Source organism: Strix aluco, chromosome 2 (genome assembly GCF_031877795.1).
Source record: "Strix aluco isolate bStrAlu1 chromosome 2, bStrAlu1.hap1, whole genome shotgun sequence".
NCBI lineage: Eukaryota > Metazoa > Chordata > Aves > Strigiformes > Strigidae > Strix > Strix aluco.
This window is the reverse complement of record NC_133932.1, coordinates 137,492,334-137,513,252: the sequence shown is the minus strand read 5'-3', so window position 1 is coordinate 137,513,252 and position 20,919 is coordinate 137,492,334. Positions and strand designations below refer to the sequence as shown.

At 61.8% G+C, this 20,919-nt stretch overlaps 2 protein-coding genes across 21 annotated transcripts in view; one reads left to right on the top strand and one right to left on the bottom strand.

Moving 5' to 3' along the window:
• Window positions 1-330: 330 nt before the first annotated feature.
• On the bottom strand, window positions 331-18,908 carry PGAP2 (post-GPI attachment to proteins 2). Of its 17 annotated transcripts, none has more exons than XM_074816622.1 (6): window positions 16,651-17,013; window positions 16,272-16,446; window positions 13,737-14,007; window positions 10,091-10,185; window positions 1,975-2,083; window positions 1,464-1,872 (listed from the first exon to the last, which is right to left on the bottom strand). In XM_074816622.1, exons 1-6 carry the CDS (start codon window positions 16,887-16,889, stop codon window positions 1,742-1,744), a joined length of 1,020 nt encoding a protein of 339 aa, XP_074672723.1. In that variant the 5' UTR covers window positions 16,890-17,013; the 3' UTR covers window positions 1,464-1,741. The 17 variants fall into 17 exon arrangements, with proteins under 17 accessions (XP_074672717.1, XP_074672714.1, XP_074672720.1 ...); XM_074816621.1 differs by having other exon boundaries at window positions 10,079-10,185; window positions 16,651-17,012; XM_074816624.1 differs by having other exon boundaries at window positions 13,737-13,989; window positions 16,651-17,010.
• A 293-nt stretch (window positions 18,909-19,201) lies between these two features.
• The window catches only part of NUP98 (nucleoporin 98 and 96 precursor), a 43,086-nt gene continuing 41,368 nt past the window's right edge, over window positions 19,202-20,919 (top strand). For 2 of the 4 annotated variants that reach the window (XR_012622194.1, XM_074816604.1), the window contains exon 1: window positions 19,202-19,362. The gene's annotated coding sequence lies outside the window, so the exon portion shown is untranslated. Of the gene's footprint in view, window positions 19,363-20,236; window positions 20,367-20,919 lie in introns of all 4 variants that reach the window. The other 2 variants (XM_074816606.1, XM_074816605.1) reach the window with 2 other exon arrangements.

The window sequence follows — 20,919 nt, the reverse complement described above, 5'->3', positions numbered from 1 at the left end:
GCACCCAGGGGCCAAATCCTGCACCCCAGTTCCCCAGGATCTGTACCCTGCATCCCAGCGATCCACATCCTGCACCCCAGCACCCAGGATCTGCACCCCAGTCCCTGGGATCCACACCCCACACCCCAGCCCTCCACTCCCCAGCCCCCAGGGGCCAAATCCTGCACCTCAGCACCCACACCCTGCACCACAGTGATCCACATCCTGCACCCCAGTTCCCCGGGATCCGCACCTCACACCCCATCCCCCAGGGGCCACATCCTGCACCCAGCCCACCCCCACGCTGACCCGGGGTGCCAGGGTGGAAGCACTGTAGAGTTTGCCGAGAGCTCACAAAAATACTCAGCACTTTATTTCAACCTCCAACACCACACGCACGCGGGGAGGCGGGGGGGGACACAGCCGGAGCCCGGCACAGTGCCGTGGGGACACGCGTGACGGGGACACATGTGATGGGGACACACGTGGCCAGGGCCACCACGAGGCCAGGAGGCTCCGTTGAGCCCCGGGAGCGCAGGGACGAGCGTGGAGACATCCCGGGGGGGACGGGTGGTGGCATCTGCCTGCGCTGAAGGGCCGTTGCAGGGCCCTGTGTTGGTCCTGGGTGGCCCAGCGTGGCGCGGGGTGAGTCCTGGCACGCCCAGAGCCCCCCAGATTCCAGACAGTGCCAACAGGCTCAGCCCTCCTGCCCGTTCTGCTGGGAGTGAGCCCTGGGCCACCTCTCCCAGCAAGTCCCCTGTAAGTCCCCTCCCATCCAAGCCCCCCGCCCCGGCAGCCACAGCCCGCCGATGGGGGGGTCCCTGCCAGCACCCGGGGCAGCAGCAGCACGGCTGAACCCCAAAAGTCACCAGCTTGAGCCCAGCGGCACGGGGGAAGCCGTGCGGGCCTCATGGCGAGGACCTCCAGCACCAGCCCACTCCCCTTCCTGCCCAAACTGGGGCACCCTTTACTTGCCGGGGGGGCTCCCGGGAAAGGCAGAGCAGGAGAGGGGGGATGCTCCGGGCGTCCGCTGCGCCCCTGCGCTCCCCTGCCTCCCGCGCAGCCTGTGCACAGGCCCACGCCTTCCAAGACGCTCCCGTTCCCGGCACCGCGGGCACGGATGGGCCAGGATGCTGCCCCAGCCCCGTCCTGGCCCCCCCAGGGCCAGCCCCCCACCACGGCTCCCGGGCTCACCCCAGGCTCGGGAGGAGCCTGGACCCAGCCCCGTTGCAGCGGCTCCAAGTGCTCCGCTTTGGGGGTGAAACCAGAGGGATGGGGGGGCAGCAAGTGCTCCTTCTCCCGAGGCTGCTTTAAGCTTCGAGGCCTCAAAAGGCACCAGCCCTTTTTTGAGGCCCTTGGCCAAGGACCCCCAGCCCCGAGGAGGAGCCGTGAGAGCACCCGGGCAAAGCAGGGGCAGGGTAAGGCCCCCCCCATGCCCCGACGCTGGGGGCAGAATCCTGCTCTGCCCGGAGCACCCCCCCAAGACACAGGCAGCGGGTACCTGCCCCCCTCCTCTGTCCTCCTGCCCATCCCAGTAGCTGGCAGGGAGCCAGGGCAGGGGGTACCAGCCTCGGGGGTCCCCAACAAGAGCCCCCAGCTCCCCCATAAGAGAGCTCCGGGCGCAAGCAGGGACCACGCACAGATTTGCGGGGCGCAGGACTCTGGGACGATCCTTGCGGCAGCTCCACGGCAAACACCCCGGTCCCAGGGGCAGCAGGAGAGGGAAGGGGGGGTCTCTGCCTCCCCCAGGGGAAGAGCAGCCCTAGAAGTGCTTGTCCTCCAGCAGCGAGCTCACCACCAGCTCCTTGTTGCCGAAGTCCCAGAAGGCCGTCATGTGGAAGGCCATGTTGGAGAGCACAACCAGGTACTCCAGGAAGGCGAAGATGGTATAAACTGGTGGAGAAAATGCCGCGGGTGAGGGCGAACCCACGGCCAGATCGGCCCCAGGAGCCGGGGGGGGAATCTCCTGGGGCACCCCCCAGCCCCCTGCCTTACCTCCGGGGCCGCAGTACCAGTTGTGGTGGAAGTAGACGCACACGGCAAATGCAAACGTGATGAAGGTGAAGAAGAAGAGCAGCTGCTTCCACTTGTACGACTTGCGCTCCTGGAACAGACCAAGAGCTGGGTCACAGCCCCCACTGGCCCCGGTGTCCCCCCCAGCCCTCTCCCTCCTGGCCCCTGTGGACCCCTGAGACACCGGAGCAACCCCCCCCCGCCCCATCCCCAGGGAAGCTCTGCCCCCGCCCTGCCGCAGCCCTGGGGGCCCACAGGCACTGGGAGCCCCCCTGCACCCCGATTCCTTGGGCGCAGCCGCCTGGGGAAGGACCGTGGCTGCTTTGGGATTGGGCGGCACGCGGGGAGGGGGGGTCACGCCCAGATCAACTGAGTGGCTGCTGGGGTTCCTGGTGGCGGGGGGCTGCGGCGTTGCCAAGCGAGAGGTAATGGGAGCCACGGGGGCCTCCGGGTGATCCCGGCCGCCTGTCGCGGTGCTGGGACGCGCTCGGGGCCGCCGCAGTGCCCCGAAGACGGGCCGAGGGCTCTACCAGACGGTAAATCCTCCCGGCTGCGGACGGGGTGGCTGCAGGTTACCCCGGCTGCCCCCCGGGGTGCTGCCCAACCACCCTGGCACGGGGAATTCACCGGCGGCGTGCGCAGGCAGTGAGAGCACCCCACTGCTCGCAACTGCGCCGGGGAAGGAGGAAACCACATGAAGGGGCAGCAGCCCGGGCGGGCGCCGTGCCGGAGACATCGCACAAGCCGCCCTGGCGCCTTGGGGGGGGCCCCCATCCTGCCCCCCAGCACCACCTCCGACAGTGCAACGGGCGGGAGCAGAGCACGGGGGTGCCCCCCCCGTTTGCTGCTTCTGCGCTGGACCCCCCAGAAAAGGGGGCAGCTCTCTCCCCCCTCAGGGGGCTCCCCCCAGGCCAACACCCCAACCGCAGGCTGCCCCCCAAAGCTGGGGGGCTGCGGTGGGGTGAGCAGGGGCCCCCCCAAACCGTGGGAGGACGCCCCCAGCATCTCCAGCCCAGCTCAGGGTGGCCGACACGCTGGGGCAGGGGGTCTGGAAAAGAGGGGGTCACCCCCAAAACCAGGGGGCTGAGGATGCCGTGGACGGCCCAGACACGGGCTGTTATTTCTGTTTCAGGGTGGGAGGGGAATTTCCCCCTCGTCTGACGTTTCACGTGAGACAAAAACCTCCATTTTCAGGGACTGCTGAGAATAAGGAAAATTTAAATTGCCCCGTCACACTTTCCATCGCCCTGTGGAAAGCGCCGGGGCAGGCCCAGCCAGCACCCCGCGAGCGCAAACAGGTCACGGCAGGGAGGAAAACCCAGAGAGGATGGACGGGCTCGTGGTGGCCATCTGGGGCCACTGGGCCACCCCCACCTCCACCCCGCGGGGCCCGGGGAAGGCCCCTTCCCTCTCCCCAGCAGCTCGGGGACCCTCTGGAGTGCGGTTTCCCGCAGGCAGGAGCAGGCAGCCCTGCCTGCCAGGAAGGAGGAGGCAGCAGGGCTCAGCCGTGAGGGTGCGGGGCCAGTGGCGCGGGGTGGGGGCCAGTGGCAGGGGGTGGGGCGAGCAGCGGTGCCAACCCGGGAGTTAAATAACAGCGGGCGGCCGGGGCCGGGGCGTTATGTAAAGTTTCACAGCGGAAAAGCGGGTCACAAACAGCCCTGTTTTCACCCCGGTCCCACGGCGGCGGAAACGCCTGTGTGGCGCAGCGGCAAGAGTCCCGCTGTGCTCCCATGCACTGCACAACACTGCACGGTGTGATACAGCTCTGCACTGCATCGCTCTGTGCTGTACTGCACAGCACTGCACCCTGATACAGCACTGCACTGCATCGCTCGGTGCTGCACTGCACAGCACTGCACCCTGTGATACAGCACTGCACTGCATCTCTCCATGCTGCACTGCACAGCACTGCACTGTGTCATACAGCACCATGCTGTGCTGCACTGCATCGCTGTGTCATACAGCATCACACCGTGCTGCACTGCACAGCACTGCATGGTGTGGTACAGCACCATGCTCCCCTGCACTGCATCTCTCCATGCTGCACTGCACAGCACTGCACCGCACCATGTGATATAGCACCATGCTGTGCTGCACTGCACTGCTCCGAGCTGCACAGCACTGCACGGTGTGATAAAGCACTGCACCATGCTGCACTGCACAGCACCACACCGTGTCATATGGCACCATGCTGTGCTGCACAGCACCACACCATGTCATACAGCATCACGCTGTGCTGCACTGCACTGCTCCATGCCACGCTGCACAGCACTGCACGGTGTGATATAAGCACCACGCTCCTCTGCACGGCATGACACCATGCTGCACTGCACAGCACCACTGCACAGCAGTGCACCGTGCGATATAGCACTGCACCCTGCTGCACTGCACAGCCCCGCACCATGTCACACTGCACCACACCGTGTCATACAGCATCACACTGTGCTGCACTGCATGGCACTGCATTGCGCCGTGCTGCACCACGCAGCACTGCACCGCGCTGCACTGTACGGCGCTGCAGTGAGCTGCATCGTGCAGCACTGAACCGCACGGCGCTGCCCCACGCAACTGCACGGCGCTGCCCAGTCCCCGAATCCACGCCCTGCAGGTGGATTTAAGACACCCCCAGATTCCTTGCGAGGGGCTCCCCGTGAGCTGGCGGCCGAAGGCTGGGGGGTCCCAGGCAGCCGAAACTCCCTGGGTGTCCCCGGGCCCCCCGGCAAAACCTGGCATTAGGGATTAACACAATTATCCGCTTGCCCCTATAATCCTCGGTCAGGCTGGGCCCAGCCCAGGGGATCGCAGAGGGCACCTCTCCAGCCACAAGACCCCAGAGATGCAGGGTCAGGGTGGCCATTCCTGCAGGGACACCCCTGGGGGTTCCACAGCAGGACGAGGGGCAGGAGACCCCCAGGTTAGTGCCCTAGGTGGTGGTGGGGGAGCTGGCGGCTCTAAGCAGCCTGGCAGGAGGCTGAAGCTCCCCCCCACCTCCAGCTCCCTGTGAGGAAGAAAAGAGGGATAAGAAAATCCCAAGGACGTGGGATGAGTGGCTGTGAAATGCTCCAGACAGGTGCTGAGGCGGGGAGGGTGGTTTTACAGCCTGGCAAACCCCGAGGGAGAGCGGTGCACCCCTCCTTCCCCAGGAAGGGAGAACCTTGACCCTAAGCCTGACACTATCCCTAAGCCTGACCCAGCGCAGTGCAGTACAGAACCTGCTCCCCGCGGAGCTGGGGCAGAGGGACACACTGGGGCTGCTGGGCTGGCACAGCTGCAGCTGGCACTGCTCAGCTGCCAACCCTGGCTCTGCAATTTCCTCCTGACAGGACAGACTGGGGCACCCGGTGTCCCCTGCAAGCCCCTCTGCTTTCACACAGCACCCCCCCGAGCCAGCCCTGTGTAGCTGGATGCGTGTCTGGCCCAGAAGACCGCAGGCAAATTATATTTAGTCCGGCAGCTCGCAGGCTTTGAGCTGAGGCACGTTCCCCGTGCACACGGAGGTGAGTCAGGAGAAGGAGGCCAAATGATGAGGGAGAGGAGGAGACGCTGCCCCGAGCCTGCGGAAGGCTCCTGGTGTCTCCTTCCCCTGTCCCAGGGGAGCCCTCAGCCCCACAAACCCGGCTCCAAGGGCTGGAGGATGGCTGCTATGAGCAGGTAGGTAGGAAACACAGAGCCTCCTGCTTCTTCCACCGCCTCCAGAGAGGAAGAGGAGGGACCCTGCGGAGTTCACCCCCCAGGAATGGAATGGCAAAGCGATATTAATTCAAACCGCAACAGCGATGCTCGCCGGGGACCTCCCGACCACCTCCCGCGGGGCACGTGGCACCCTCAAAGCTATGTGTTGCACATGGGTCCCAGCTCCCCCTCAAGCTTTTCTGGCTCCTTTGTGGTGAACCCGAAGACAAACTGCCCCAGCACTGAGAGCACGGCGCTGGGATATTTATAGAGGGCTTGTGCGAGCTACCGCAACCGCCCCCATGGGCCAGTGTCACCAGTGCTGGCTAGGCAACGGTGCTGCCGAGGAGGGGGGCTGAAACCACACGTGCTCACCGACCGCACTCGTGGTACCCTCTGCACGGCTCCAGCAGCAGCTGGAAACGCAGCTTGGCTGTCCCGCTGCGGCAGCGCGAGCAGGAACGGCTTAACGGCGCTGAGGGCGACGAGCGGCCGCAGAGCGAGCAGGGCGCCGGCCTGGCGACGGCCGTGCGTGTGTGTCTGTGTGTGTGTGTGTGTCCCCGTCCACTGGCTGGGGCAGGAGGCAAAGATGTTTGCAAACAAGAAGCGAAAGCGCTTCGCTCTGCTGCCCCGCTCGTCGCCCTTGCGGGGGCAGCGCTGGCTGCGGAAGGAGGGTTTGGGAGGGCGCGCAGTCGGCGCTGAGGAGGTGCCAGCCGGGGCAGCACCACGCCAGCCCCAAGGCCTGGGGGTGCTCTGATTGAGCCACAGCTGGAGGCTCTCCGTTTCCCTTTTTCCCCTGAGCTCTCTTCTCCGCTTTGCCCCTTCCCCTCCTCCTTTCCTGCTTTCTCTTTTCTTCCCTCCTGTGGCGCTTTATTTTCCTTTCTCTCACTCTGTGCCACCTTGCAACTGGAAACCGTCTGTACTTCCCCATTACGAACAAGTTCCTCAGCACCTTCCTGCCCTTGCCAAAAGGCAGTTGCAACACAAGCTCCGATGAACGTGAGGCTTTTGCAAGACCAATTCCTGTCACTCACATGCAGAAACTCCAACAAACCTGGGGAGCTTTGCCCCCTCCAGCAGCACTACAAAGTGGGGCCTGAGCGCAGACCCCCTGCTCTCTCTCCGGAGCAAGCGGGAGGAAGGCTGGGTCCAGCCTTCCAGCTCCTCGCATGGTGTTTGTCCTGGAGACGGTCCCAGGTTTGGTCGTGGAGAACCTGAACCCCCCAGGGGACCCTCAGTGGCTTCCTCTGCTCCAGTGTGGAGGGAAGGATGGGAAACTGCAGCGCCAGAGTCGTCCCCCTCTCCCGTCCCCTCTTGCCACCGCCGGCTCCAGGGCTGGGGGTAGCAAAGGTGAACCAAAAAACCCCCCAAAACCCGACAGGAACAGAGCCAGAACCTGGCCCCGAGACGCCGTGACCCGCAAGAAGAGATCACTTGTGCCCTGACCTAAAACAGCCCCACGAGCCTCCGCCTTGGCCACTTCTCCCTGCTCCTGCTGAGGCCGGCAGTTCCTGCTGGCCACTGGGCTCGGGGCAAGGAGGATGTGGCGGCGGCAGAGCCAAGCAAGCCACAGTGCTGCAGGAGCCGGGCCAAGCCCGCCAGCGGCCCCGTGGAGCCCCATGTGCAGCCCAAGGAACCCAAATCGTGGGATAAGCCCCAGGAGAGCCTGTCCGGCCTGGAGGAGCCGTGGCCCTGCGGGATTCGTGGCCCCGCGGGTGTGATTCACAGCAGGAGCCCAACTCGCCCATCACGGGACACTGACGGAGCGACAAGGTGGATCAGCAGCACAGAGATAAGGGCGAGCGGCCACTTATCAGAGGATGCCAGTCGCGGCCGCGGGCCCAGCGGCGTGTCAAGCCCTGGGCCCGCTTCATCCAGATACATCCAACCCAACGGCTGTGCTGCCACCCCGCTTTCCTTTTCGGAGGAACTCACCCGTCGCCCTCGCTGCCCGGGCGACAGCTCCATCTGCCGACACAGCTGGCCCTGGGGTGACAGCCAGCTTTGGGGGGGCCCCGTGCACCGCTGCAGGCAGCTCCCCTCCATCAGCAGGAGGAGGAAGCTGTGCCGAGTGATGACACCAGGCATCACCGTGCCCCCCCGCCCCACCCTTCCACCCCAGGACACATCCTCCAAGGGGACAAACGCTGCTTTGCTGGGCCTGGGCACGTGCCGTGGGAGCTCCCCAGCACCGCTCAAGCCCCGCGGCATCAGGGAGCAGGCAATGAGGGCAAGCTGCTGCCCTGCCCGCTGCAGCACATGGCTGGAGCTGCTGTGGCTTGGCAGCAGCCCCCAACCCAAGCAGGATGGCAGGGGGGGAACAATGACACAGGTTCGCTGTGCCCCTCATCCCATGCTCAAACAAGCCGCCCAGCAGCACCAGGGCAGGAGATGCACAGGCTGCTCTAGTGCCAATGGGCACATGAGGGCCCTGGTGACAGCACCAGTGACACCATAGGCTTTGGGGGCGCAGGCTGCTCCTCCAGGGCAGCCCCGGCAAGGCCACCACACCCCAGCAGCTTCACGGAGCAGCCCTGGACCTGCAGACAGACGGGACGGGCTCTGGACAACCATGCCAGCACCTCCCGCCTCGGGAGCGGGTGATGAACCGGCCCGGGCAGGTGACACAGAGGAGGAGGGCAACCTGAAGTGCTGCCAGATGGCCTAGGGCACACGGGGTCAAAACACTGCCACGGGACTTGGCTCCTGGTGCTCCAAAGCATGAACTTGGGAGAAACCCACCCAAATGACTCCCTGATGTGATCCTCCGGCTCTGATAGGTCAGGGTTAGGCTGGAGCTCTCTGCCTGCAGCCCCTGCGACAGGCAGTGACGCGTAGCCACTGCCAGCAGGCTCAGAGCCCAGCCCAGGGAATGGCCACCCTGCCCAGCTCACAGCCAGAACATGGTTTTTTAGCTCCTGTGAGCTGACAGCGGGACTAAGGCTGCCGCTAACATGCTGCAACCCCAGCTCAGGGGCTTGCTGCAGCACTGCAGCCTGCAGAGGTGCAAGAGGGCTGCTCAGGGAGCCGGCGTCTGAGGTGCAGCACTGCGGGAGGAGATGCAGGGGCTTGGAGTTCTGGGGGAAAAAAAAAAAACAACCAAACAAAAAAAACCCCCCAAAAACCCAACAACAAGGTAAAGAAGATGAAATAAAGGAAGCTGCAGGAAAACTGCCAAGGAGCAGCTGCTGAGCTCCCATTATCCCTGTATCACCAGAGATGCTTCCCAGCAAGAGAGGGGAACCCCACGATCTCCAAAAGCCCCTTTCCTAGGGAATCTTGCATCCAAACTGCTGGAAAGAGGCTTTTCCAGGTCTGAAACGAGCCAGCGAGGGGACGGGCTCGGTGAATTGCCGGAAGTGGATGATAAACAGCCAGGATGGAGCAGGAACCTCAGCTCTGTAACTGTCCAAGCAGACCCCACGCCCAGCACTCATCCTGCTGGGACACACGTGGCATGTGTGGGCAGACCCCGAGCACAGCACCCACCCTGCCCTGTACCCCAGTATCCCTTTATCCCTATATCCTGTCCCTTTGGAGAGACTTGCTCCCAGCCCACACCAGCTTCCCGGCCCCAGCTAAGGGCACACACCTCCGACAGTTCCCCCTGAGCATCTCTGCTTTGCAAAGTGATCACCTTCGTGGGGTGTCACGGCCCAGGGAGCCCCACGGACCCTTCCCCATTTGGGAACGGGGACTGCGGGACTCAGACTGGGAATTAGCTGGGTGAGATGCTTCCCCGAGGGGAAAAGGGCAGAGCAGTGCAGGGAGCCCGGAGACTCAGCAGTGCCGAGCATGCCAGGGGCACACAGGGGCAGAAACAGCTTTCACACAGGGAGTTTCAAAGCTGCGTGTCCTGCCCTGCCCTGCCCAGTGGTGGCTGCGCTCATGGCACAGACCAGCATCCAGGTGACGGAGCCAGAATTCCCAGCTGGATCCTGACCGGCAAGTCCCCGAGCCCACCAGGCCCCTCGCAGAGACAAGACCCCCAGCCCCGCTCGGTGCAGCAAGTCCTGGAGGTATCACAACATCTGCTGCTGCCAGCCGTTCCCCATTTGTGAGACCGGCAGATTCCCCAGCACAAAAAAAGGTGATTTCAGCTCAGAAACGGGCCTCTGTGGGCAAGGAGAAGGGGCAGCAAACCTGACCCACGGGGACACTAATGGGGCAGTTTTCAAATGTCAGCTCCAAGCGAAAACCAGAAAATAGGAAAAGAAAAGATTCCTCTCCACTTTGTTTTGGCAAATCGTGAATTCTGGTGGCCAGGTTTCCCAGTTTCACCTGGTGGCGTTCACTTTCCTCCAGGTTGTGTCACAAGCCAGTGACAACCAAAACCGTCCCCCCCGCCGCCAGCCGGGAGCCGCCTCCCCAGCACCCAGCACTGCACGGAGAGAAGAAAGAAAAGTTTCTGTACCTCGGGACTTACTGTGTGTTTCTTAGTCATTCTCCAGAGGATGCACGTCAGGAGCATGTGGCCCAGAGCCGACGTGATAAAGACGATGAAGGCATTTTCGTGGATTGCTGAATCAACGAGACAACAGGTTTCCTGTTACACCCGAGCCAAGAGCACGAGGGGAACGCGGGGCTTTGGGGATCGCTTTCTGCGGGACGCGGTCCCGCTGCGAGTCCCAGCACGCGGGAGATGCTGGGTCCCCAGTGCGAGCAGCCAGCCGGGGCCCCGGGGACTTTGTGGGAGCCAGAGCCCGCTCCCCCCGCAGAGGAGGGGAAGGGGGATTTAAACAAAGCTGCTCGTGCATGTCTCGGGGCTCCCTGTAAGCCCGGGGCTGGAGGGGGGATGCGGGCTGCTGGAAGATTTATCCTAAATATGTCAGGAGGGTGATTATGTGCTTCAGCACCCGGTCTGAGCATCTCCACTGCCCCACACGGCTCTGAACCTTGGGCACCCCTGAGAGCAGCTCAGCATCACCGCTGTTCTCCTAGGGACGGGGAAACTGAGGCACGGAGTGGGGGGGGTTGCGGAGTGAGCCAGTCCGAGATGCAGGAAGGGCCATTTTCTGGCCTCCTGCATTATCTACCTGCCAATTAACAGCTGCCATCAGCCTCCTCGCCAGCACCGAGGCCGCCTCTGCATCACTGAACCAGCACAGATGGAGGGTCAGGCTGGAAATGCAGCACGAGCAACACAGCTCACGGAACCCCAGAGCCACACACCAAGCCCACGCGACTTCAGGCGAGTTATTTTCAGAGGAGTGCTTTGACTGAAGAGACTTTCCCAGCCTCTTCTCCAAGAACTGAACCACAGGCTGAATCCCCAACCACCTGAATGTAAGAAACGATCTTCCCTGCTTCCCCTCTTGGTACCAGGGGACGGGAAACCGCGCAAGGAGCGACGGTAAAGGCAGCAGCTCTCAGAGGTGAAGGTGTGAGCCATGTCCTGCCAAGGTGATTAACCTGAGCCTGGTTCTCATCTCAGCACGGCAGCTGAGGATTGAAACTTTCCCCACAAGCCTGAGATTAGCCTGTAACAAGGATCCGAGAAAACTGGGTTAGCCTCAGCTCTCAGCGCGGCTTTTGCCCAGCCGCTCTGCCGCAGCTCGGCCTCCTCCTCGCAAAGCTCTGCCAGGCAGCGCCGTTGGCCACAAAACGAGGTGCAGGCAGAGCCATTCGGGTGACAGTGGGGTTTGAGGTACCCAAACCTCAAAAGAGCATCTGAATTTCTAAGGCCACACTCCCTGAGGGGTCGGAGAAGCCCCATGGGCAGGTCTGTCTGCAGTTCTGGGCCACGGTGGGGCAGCTGGGGACACCGGCCTCGCCGTGGGGGACAGGGAGGGCTGGCAGGAGATGAGGAAGGTGAGCTGGGACAGGAAGGTCCCATAGACCATCAGCTGGAGGTTCATGTCCAGCCATCCCAGGTCATTGGGCTCCACTACAGATGTCCAAACGCACCCTAAAGATTAGAGGAGGTCCCAGGGCTCTGCTCGCGACACTGCAGCCTTGAAACCAGTGGGTATACTGGTGAAGGCTTACTGGTGAAGAGCCAGTGGAAGCCAGTGAGCACCCGATCGGTGGGAAGCATTGTTAGACCGACAGCCGGTGTGCCAGTGACACAGACTGCTCTGGGTACGGCTCCTGAGCGACGAGCGGGGGAGCAGGGAGGCAATAACCACCCCACGGCAAAAGACAGAAGCATTTGGGCACGGGAGAGCTGTCAGCTGCCTCGCCAGCCCCAGAGGTGCCGGGGCTCACGCTCTCATCGGCTGTTTTTCCTGGACAGACTGTCACGTTGGTGGGCAAGACACAACGTCTCCAGACACCCACTTTGGCAGGGAATCGGGACAGCACCAGCGCTGCTCCACACTCTGGATGTGGAACCCTGCTCCGACGGCAGCTGGGGGGAGCCTCAGAAATCATTTGCTTGGTTGTCCGTGCTGGGGCTGGCCCCTCAGCCCCATGGGCACATCCCCAGCCTTCCTGGAGGGCTCCGGTGGCCGCAGCCCGTTCCAGTCCGTTGCTCAAAGCAGTCGCAAGGTGCCCTGACCTCCTCCGCATCTGCCTTTCGAGAGCTTGTTTCACAGAATCCCAGAATCACCAAGGCTGGAAAAGCCCTTGAAGCTCCTCCAGTCCAACCATGAACCTCACCCTGACCGTTCCCAACTCCACCAGATCCCTCAGCGCTGGGTCAGCCCGACTCTTCAACCCCTCCAGGGATGGGGACTCCCCCCCTGCCCTGGGCAGCCCATTCCAACGCCCAACAACCCCTTCTGCAAAGAAATCCTTCCTAAGAGCCAGTCTGACCCTGCCCTGGCGCAGCTTGAGGCCATTCCCTCTTGGCCTGCCGCTGGGTCCTTGGCTCAAGAGACTCATCCCCCCTCTCTGCACCCTCCTCTCAGGGAGTTGGAGAGGGCCAGGAGGTCTCCCCTCAGCCTCCTCTTCTCCACACTAAACCCCCCCAGTTCCCTCAGCCGCTCCCCATCACACCTGTGCTCCAGACCCTGCACCAGCTCCGTTGTCCTTCTCTGGACACGCTCGAGTCATTCAATGGCCTTTTTGGAGTGAGGGCCCCACCTGTTGTGAGTTTCCCTCACCCACTGTGAGTAGGAAGATACTCACGGCACAAAACCAGCTGCACCCCTGCCCCCCCTCAGCTCCCTTGCTGCGAGGAGACAACCCCTCAGCTGTCAACCTCCCCTCACCAGCACCGCTCCAAACCTTCTCAGAGCTCTGGCCTGGCCTCTCTTTGCAAGACTTTGTGACTACATCCTCCAGTGTGGTCCCACAGCCAGACACAATGTCTATCATCATCATCAAACTGCGCACAGGGACAACGCAATGTCCATCACCATCGTCAAGCTGCGCGTGGGGACAGCCAACACAGGGCTCTCCTGCTGACAAGTCCCAGAACTGGGTTTGTTTCTGCTGCAGCAGCACCACTGTGGTGGCTCAGGGCTTCGAGTCCTCTCAAGTCAAGCCCCGGTGCCTCCTCCAGATCTTGGGATTAAGCAGCGGCTGGCTATCATCACCAGCGCTTCAATTCATTTCAGATGAGACCATGTGGGAGAAGAGCATTGCCCAGCCTATCGTGACTGTATTTCACACACGCTGACTTAACCTGAAACATTCTGATTTTGTTTTCAGGTCAACAGAAGAAATTTTACCCAGCCAGTTTTGCAGGAGGGTATTTAAACCGCAGCTGGAACAGAGCGCGGGCTGGAAGCCAGCAGCAGCGGAGACAGAGCGGACAGCAGGGGCGAGTGCTAACCTGCCTGCGCTCAGCTGCGGTGAGACGCGTTAAGCTGAACCAAGCACTAAAGTCTGACCTAGGCTTGATACAAAATTTCAGCCTACGGTTTCGGCCAACGATCAGCAACCAAGAATTCTGGGAAGAGCACGGCTATTTGCACATTATGGATGTAACTTCGCTCAATAAATACTAGTTTTAGAGTTATTAATACTAACTAATAGTGCTTTTTTTTTTCTTTTACTGTTTTTTTTCCCTCCAAACTGACTACTTCCACAAGACTGGCATGAAGCAGAGCTCTGCTAAGCCTCGCCAGCCACGAGCAAGCCCACCAGCATGATGGTCAGCGCAGAGCGAGGGAGGAGACACCTACCATAGTTCTCCGAAGAGGACACGTACGTCAGGAGAAGGAGGGCGAAGTTCTCGAGCAGGTTGAGCAGCAGGTTGAAGTGGCACAAGCACAGGTAGCGGGGGTGCGAGCAGTGGCAGCTCTGGTAGTGGTTCCAGTAGGCGAGGGCCACCAGGAAGCGGGGAGCTGAGTGGAGGCCGATGCAGAGGCGCCAGACGTAACGCTGGGGGGTCTCGCCCCCGATAGCGGCGCTGATGGAGGGGAGGTAGTTGGGTACCTGGAGGAGAGACAGCACCTCGTGGGGAGAGGCACAGGGAGCGTGTCATATTGTCAGATTTACAGCTCTCCAAGACGCTAAATTTTTTTCTTTTTTTCCTAAATAAGTTTATTCCTATTTCAAAAGCCAGGTCACGTACCGTGGCAGCAATGCTGGTTCATGCCCCAGGACCCTGCAGCCCCCGGCCCTGCCAGGACAATCTGGTGACAGAATCCCAGAATCATCCTGGTTGGAAAAGACCTTGAAGATCATCGAGTCCAACCATTAAGGTCACACTGACTGTTCACAGTGACAGCTTTACACTTTTAACCCTTATTCTTTCCCTTTACTCACTCGCGGCCCCCTGCGCGTTCTCTGCCCCCGTGTTTGCGGAGAGAGGAGAGAAGGGTGAATGGTTCTGTCAGCCCAGCACTGACGGGGAGAACCAATAGCAACAGCCTGTAGAAGAATTTTAAATACAACCTCTGGTATATTTGAAATAGATTTTAAGGCCCAGTGAAACGCGTTCAAGACTGAGGGATCTTGTAAGGCAGCCAGAACGCTGCTCCACAGGCCTGAGAACTGTTCTTAGCCTGCTGCTTGGATAGTCCCAACCCAAGGCTGGCTTAAAACCCAGTCAAGCTGATCCTATAGAGACAGTTTTAACAAAGGAGGATTAATTGACTAAACACAGGTGCTTTGCTAGATTAAGAGAATTTAGTACATAGAAACTGCTCCCTCTACCCCAGCATTTCACAGAACATCCTGAAGTCTCTCAGAATTGCACGAGATGAAAACTAGTGGAAGAAAGATGAAGAAGATGATGACCCAAAAGATGACCCTGAAACTGAAGTAAGAATTGGAACAGAACGATGAGAATCAGCTGGAGCTGGGGAATAAAATGGACTTTGGAAACCGAGGAAGAATTCTGAGAGTTCGGGGGAAAACACCAAAGACTTTTGTATTGCAGAATGTTATGTAGAATCATATACAGAGGGTGGTTTTTGTCAGGCACGGCCACTCCCTGAGGTGCTGGCCCAACTCTGAGATAGAGATACCCACAGGCTGGCGAAATTCTTTAACAAGCCAGCAGAGACAGTGTTCAAGGACAAACATAAAAGCAGGAAAACCATCAATGCAGCCCTGGAATAAACTCCCGACCTCGAGTTTCACAGCTCAGGGAGCTCCTGAGGCAGCCACAGTTCCTATGCACCGGGTAATTCACTCTTCCACCATCCTGCTGGGTCTCCCCTGGAGCCCCCGCAGCACTGTGCCCCACTCCGTGTCCTGCGGAGGGACATTCCCCACAACGGCTGCTCTCACGGCATCCAAGGAGCCGGTTCCTCCAGCAGAACCTGCCACCTCCACATGACATCCTCTGCTCCTCACCCTGGCAGAGGGGCACAGTGGATCCCTGCTTGCCCTCTCCAGCCCAGCCAGGACCTCAGAGGTCTCTGTCCCACCTCTCAGCCCACCGCCCCTTCCCGTGGGCAGTTGAAGATACCCCACCCACCACCCCAGGAGCTGCCTGACACCTTGGAGCATCCCTGTGGCCCTGCCCCAGGCACCCACATCACGAGGCGGAGACGGAACCGCGCGCTGGGCATGCACATTACTTATTTCTCCAAATCAAACCACCCTGACGTTTCATCGCTCCATCCCCCGCCACCGCCTCCCCCTCCCTGCGCCAGGAGCTGGGCATGGCCATCAGCCTGCATCACCTCACTGCGTACGGCCCCGGGAACAGCACAGACCCCAGAAAGCCCCAGGGGCAGCTCCTGCTGGTGCGAGGATGACTCCTGCCCTCTCTTCCCAGCTTGTAACCACGCTTGTGCCGTGGCTGCTTGAAAGCCCTGGGCAGGGGGGACCCCAATCACATCCCTTTTGGAAATCCAGGTGGTCCCTCTGAACCTGAGCCCACCAGGCACGTGCTTGTGACTCCTCTAAAGAACTCCAGTAGATCTGAGGGCAGCAATTCCTTTTATAAAAGCTGGGCTAACTCTTCCACAAGACATCTACCTGTAGCTTCACTAGTTTTATTCCTTATCACAATCACCACCAATGTCAGTGCAGACATCGGCCTGACCAGTCTGCATTTCCCCAGGTCCCTTTTAAAAAGCCAAAAACCTCAGTTGCCTGTCCCAAGGCATCACAAACGCAATAAAATAAAGCAGCTCGTTCAAGACTCTGTAACACTTCTGGTGGGAAAGCCCAGAAGAAGAGAGGAGCCCTGCCACCCCACCTGCTGCCCCAGCCGAGCAGCTGCCACCTCGGAGGACATTTTGCTGATGAGAGTCACTTACCCCGCAATGGGTTGCTGTCGTCGCCTGGAAATGGAACAGCAGAGACCAGATCACACAGAAAAGGAAACCAAAGAGCGGGCAAAACACAGTCCCAACGGCCAGCGTGGTAAAACGGAGCCGGAAGAGGATCCCGTCTCGATCCAGGGGCAGCGGTACCTGTAACATCTTGATGGACCTGAACACAAACAAACAAGTAAAGGTTTGATGGGGATTCTCTGTCCTCCTGCAAGGTCCAGCCCCAAGCGGCCCTGGGCAGGGATGCACACACAGGGCTGGCAGAGACAGCCTCTCACCCCCGAGTTTAACCACCGCGCAGCCCTAGGACGGGCATCAAGGACAGGCAGCACCTTTGAGGAGACGCAGCGAGCCCGAGACTCACGTACAACAGCGAGCAGGGTCAGAGCAGCGGCCCGCACGCAGCGGGGAGGAGCAGGCAGCGGGACGTGCAGGCAGCGGGACGTCCTGCACGGTGCTGCGGACCGCGACACCGATCTGGCTGGAAAGGCACGTGAGCGCTTCTCGGTGGGTCACGTCTATCCAGACGGTTCCCGGGCTGTGCCCAGAGCTGCCCGTGCTGACGTAGCAAGGGTGCTGCCTGCTGCCGCTCCTCCACCGCATCCACAACCGCCCACCGCACCGTCCTCGCTCGCTGCCACCACACGCACGGCCAGCACCGTCCCAGCCGAGCGCTCAGCACCTTTACAGGCAAGACTCCGGCTGCAGGATCAGCACCTCGCAAGCCCCACACCTTGCACAACCGTAAAGCCGTTGCTCATCAGGTCGGGCAAGCCGGGACAGGCGGTTTATCAAGCCCAGCAGCTCAGGGCTCTCCATCAGCTCAGTCCCAACACTCGCTGGCTGCGATCGCGCCCTCAGCCACGACTGTTCATTCTTGAACCGTCCCACCGCCCTTGGCCGCAGCCCAGCTGCCCTCAGACCACCGGGGTCAAAGCCACGTTAAATCAGGTCCGATCATCACACGCGTCTTCCTTTGAGCTCTCCTCCTGCCACGCCTGGCCCCGACATCTCCTGTCCCCTGTCCTGGCAGGCTCCCCCCTGTCCGGGGACAAGGGCCACCCTGCAGCCCCAACGCAGGACTGCGACGTTCCGCTCTGGTTCTGGCTCCCTGCCCTCACCTCACACACCGCTCCAGGACAAATCCGATTTATAGACAATCCCACAGAAGCCAGTTACCAGTCTGGGCAGCTGCCCCCAGGCAGCGCAGCCACCCCCCTTCTCCAGCACCACAAGCCCCCCTCCCTCGGCGCAGGGACGGTCCCCACCAGCACTGTGCCCCCGCCCCAGCAGTGACAGGCTATGAAAAACACAGCTCAGCCCCCTCGCCCGGGGTTTTGTGTCGCTGCTTCACAGGCTGCTGCGGCGGCAGGTGGGGGGGATTTATTTGCAGGATGAAAGCAAAGCACAAGGGCAGCTCTACCGTGGCTCTGTCGGAGCCCTTTGGGGCCGGGATGGCAGCAAGCTGGCCCGAGGAGATGGGGAGGGGGATCCCCCAGCCCCCCAGGAGCAACCCCAGCCCCGAGGGTGTCGGACTAAGGCCCGGGGTGGGGGACCGGGACCCCCAGCACCCTGTACCTCCCTCGAGGGGGGGGCTCAGCTGGGGGGACACACTGCACACCGTGTCATGGGGATGGCCCTGTGCGGGGGGCACGCACGGTGTCCCCGCCATCCCCAAAAAGGGAGCCCCCGATTAGTCCCCATCCTCCTTTCACAAGCGTCTTACCCAAAGGGGGCAAATAAAAAAAGCAAATCTTGTGTCACGTGCTGAATAGCCCCCAGGCTGCCCCGCACCAGAGGCCCCAGCACCCCATACCCCTTAGAGACCCCCCCGGGCCAGGCTCCAGCACCCCTGGGACCAGACTCCTCCCGAGACCCCCCCCCGGGCACCCCACATCTCCCCCAGAGACACCCCGAGGGGACCTCACAGTGCTGTGACCCCTCTGGGCACCCCATATCGCGCCCCCCGCGGCTGCCCCGCGCCCCCACCAGAGACATCACCCCCCACCGTGCAGCCCGCATTCCCCCGAGCCACCCCCCCCTCCAGAGCCCTCACAGTGCTGTGACCGCTCTCAGACACCCCACATCCCCCAGAGACACCCCCCGGGGCATCCCCCCACCCCCGAGACCCCCAGGACTTCACAGTGCTGCGAGTGACCCCCCCCTGGGCACCCCTCTGCTTCCTCAGACCCCCAGAACTGCACCGCCCCCCCCCCCCCCAACCCCGGTTCCCCCCCAGCCCCGCACCGCTCAGCCCCCGCCGCGCCGCTCCATGACCCGGCCCGGCACAGCCACCACGCCCCCCCCGCCTTCTTCTTCTCTCTCCTTCCTCCTCCTCCTCCTCCTCCTCCTCCTCCTCCCTCCGCCCGCCCCTTCCTGCGGCTGCAGTCAGGCCCCCACCCACCCCGCACCCCCACTCAGGGCCTTGCAGCTCCACGCCGGGGCCGGGGCCGGGGCCGGGGCCGGGGCCGGGGCCGGGGCCGGGGCCGGGGCCTCACCCCGCCTCAGGGCCGCCCCCTACCGACCACGCTACCTCAGCGCCTCCTCACGGTCCCTTTAAGGCTCTTGGCCCCGCCCTCTGCGCCGCGCTACGTAAGCGCTCGCGCGCTGTCGGATTGGACCGATTGGGACCCGGTTGGGAAAAGTCCCGCCTCCAACGCCCCGGATGTCGGGGCGGGGCTCCGTCGCGGCGTTCCGGACCCTTCCGCAGAATCAGCCCCACCCACTCCGCCGCGTCAGACCAATCGGCGCTCAGGGCGCGGCGGACATACAGCGCTCTTCACCCAATCAGCGAGAAGCACTCTCTGTGCCCCGAGGGGCGGGAGCTGCCTCGCTTTCAAAGGGCGGCAGCCAATCAGCGCCGGGCGCGCGGGGGCGGGGTCAGCCCGTGGGGCGGGCGGCGGCGGGCGCGCGCGGGGGCGGTTGGGAGGCGCGCGGGGCCGAGTGACGCAGCTTCCCTCCCCCTGCGAGGCGGCGGCGGCGGCACCACGGGAGCGGCGCGGTGAGGTCCGGCCCGGCCCGGCCAGGCCCGCGCTGCCGTCACCTCCTCTCCTCTCCCCTCCCCTGGGCGCCGGCGGTGAGCAGCGAGGGTGGGGAGGGGGCGCAACGGTCGGGGGGGGCGCCTCGCGGCCTTTGTTTTCGTAGCGCTGCTCCGGGAAACCGGGCCGGCCTGGGGCCGCCGGAGGTTGGAGGGGCGCGGGGTGGCCCCGGTTTGAGAGGCCCGGAGCGGGAGGGAGGGCTGAGGGTGAGCGTTCAGCAAGGGGGGAGCCGGGGGAAAGGGGCGGGTGGGAGCCTGCGGGCCCCGCTCCGCCTGCTTCTTTTTTGGGGGGGGTGTCCCCGCGGGTGCGTGGGGAGCTGGCTCCTGCCGCCCCCTCCCCCTTGTTTGGGGGCTTTCGGTGGTTTCGGTTTCTGGTATCGGGTTGTGGAAGAGGTGCCGGGGTGTTCATGAGAAGGGGAGCGAGAGGGGGCCCGGGCTGGGGGTGATGGCGGCAGGAGAGCCGGTAACGCTGAGGGGGGCTTTGTTGGGGGGAGGGCGCGGGAAGCGGCGTGGTGTGTTTGGTGAAATGCCGGGGTAACGGCGGGCCTGTCTCCAGCGTGTTAACTGCCGTGGGTCTCCGGGGGTGTAAAGGCTAGCTATCGGGAGAGTTATTTAAAGTTATGTTAATGAATTAATTGCGTTCTTTGGATGTGGGTGGAGGTTTATGTAATATTACTGTAAAACTGTAATTAGAGCCCATCAGGAGTGAGGGGATGTCTCCTCTTCGCTGGGGATGGTGTTCAGCAAGTGGGAGAGGACCGCTGGATAAAAAATCCCCAACTTCTATTAATCCTGCGCCAGTAGTTCTTCAGTTCTCAGCTGCTGCTGGTGTTCCTGCAGTCAGGGGCTCTGAGTGGGTTTTCATGGCACGGCTCGGAGCCCGTTTGATTAACACAGCGTTTTATGTGTGCAGTTGTGAGCCCGGTGTCTGCCAGCAGTGTCCGCCTGTTACTGGCCTGGGTTAAAGGGGCTCCGGTGTGTCTGTGGCATCAGTGACCACCTCAGGCCCACGTTGTGTTTTGGCTGAACCTGAGGGTCGGTAGGTAAGGACGGGCGGGTGTCAAAGGAAAACAAAGCTTCAAACCCCCCGGGAGGGTGAAATCTGTTAATAACTTGTTTGCGCATTAGAAAATTACGCTTCGGGTTTTTTCTGAAATAGAAGTTGGTATTTAACAACCCTCGGTGTGCTGACTTGGGAAAAGCAGTGGCATAAATCAGGGGAGCAGTGGAAGGAGAGGGGTTTTATGAATTGCAGGTAAGGTTGAGAGTAACAGGATTGAACAAGAACTGAAAACTGTGTGGATCCTTTGTGGCTGGCCTTTGGGGAGACTTGCTTTGGGGCAAGGTGACTGAAAATAGCTTATGGAAATGGAGAAGAACATAGCTGAGGTGGGTGTGAGGAGTTCAAGCAGTGTGCTTGCATCAGGCACTGGGATAAAATTTATCTTACAAGTGTAAAAGAGTAGGTAGAGTTTTGAAGGCACCCTCGTAGGTGAGGTGTAGTGTAAGGGAGAGCAAGTCGTGAAGTTTGGGGTATTGGGAGGTGGGTGGGGGTGATGGATGTTCTCGGAAGCCACATACAGTCCTGCTGGAGCA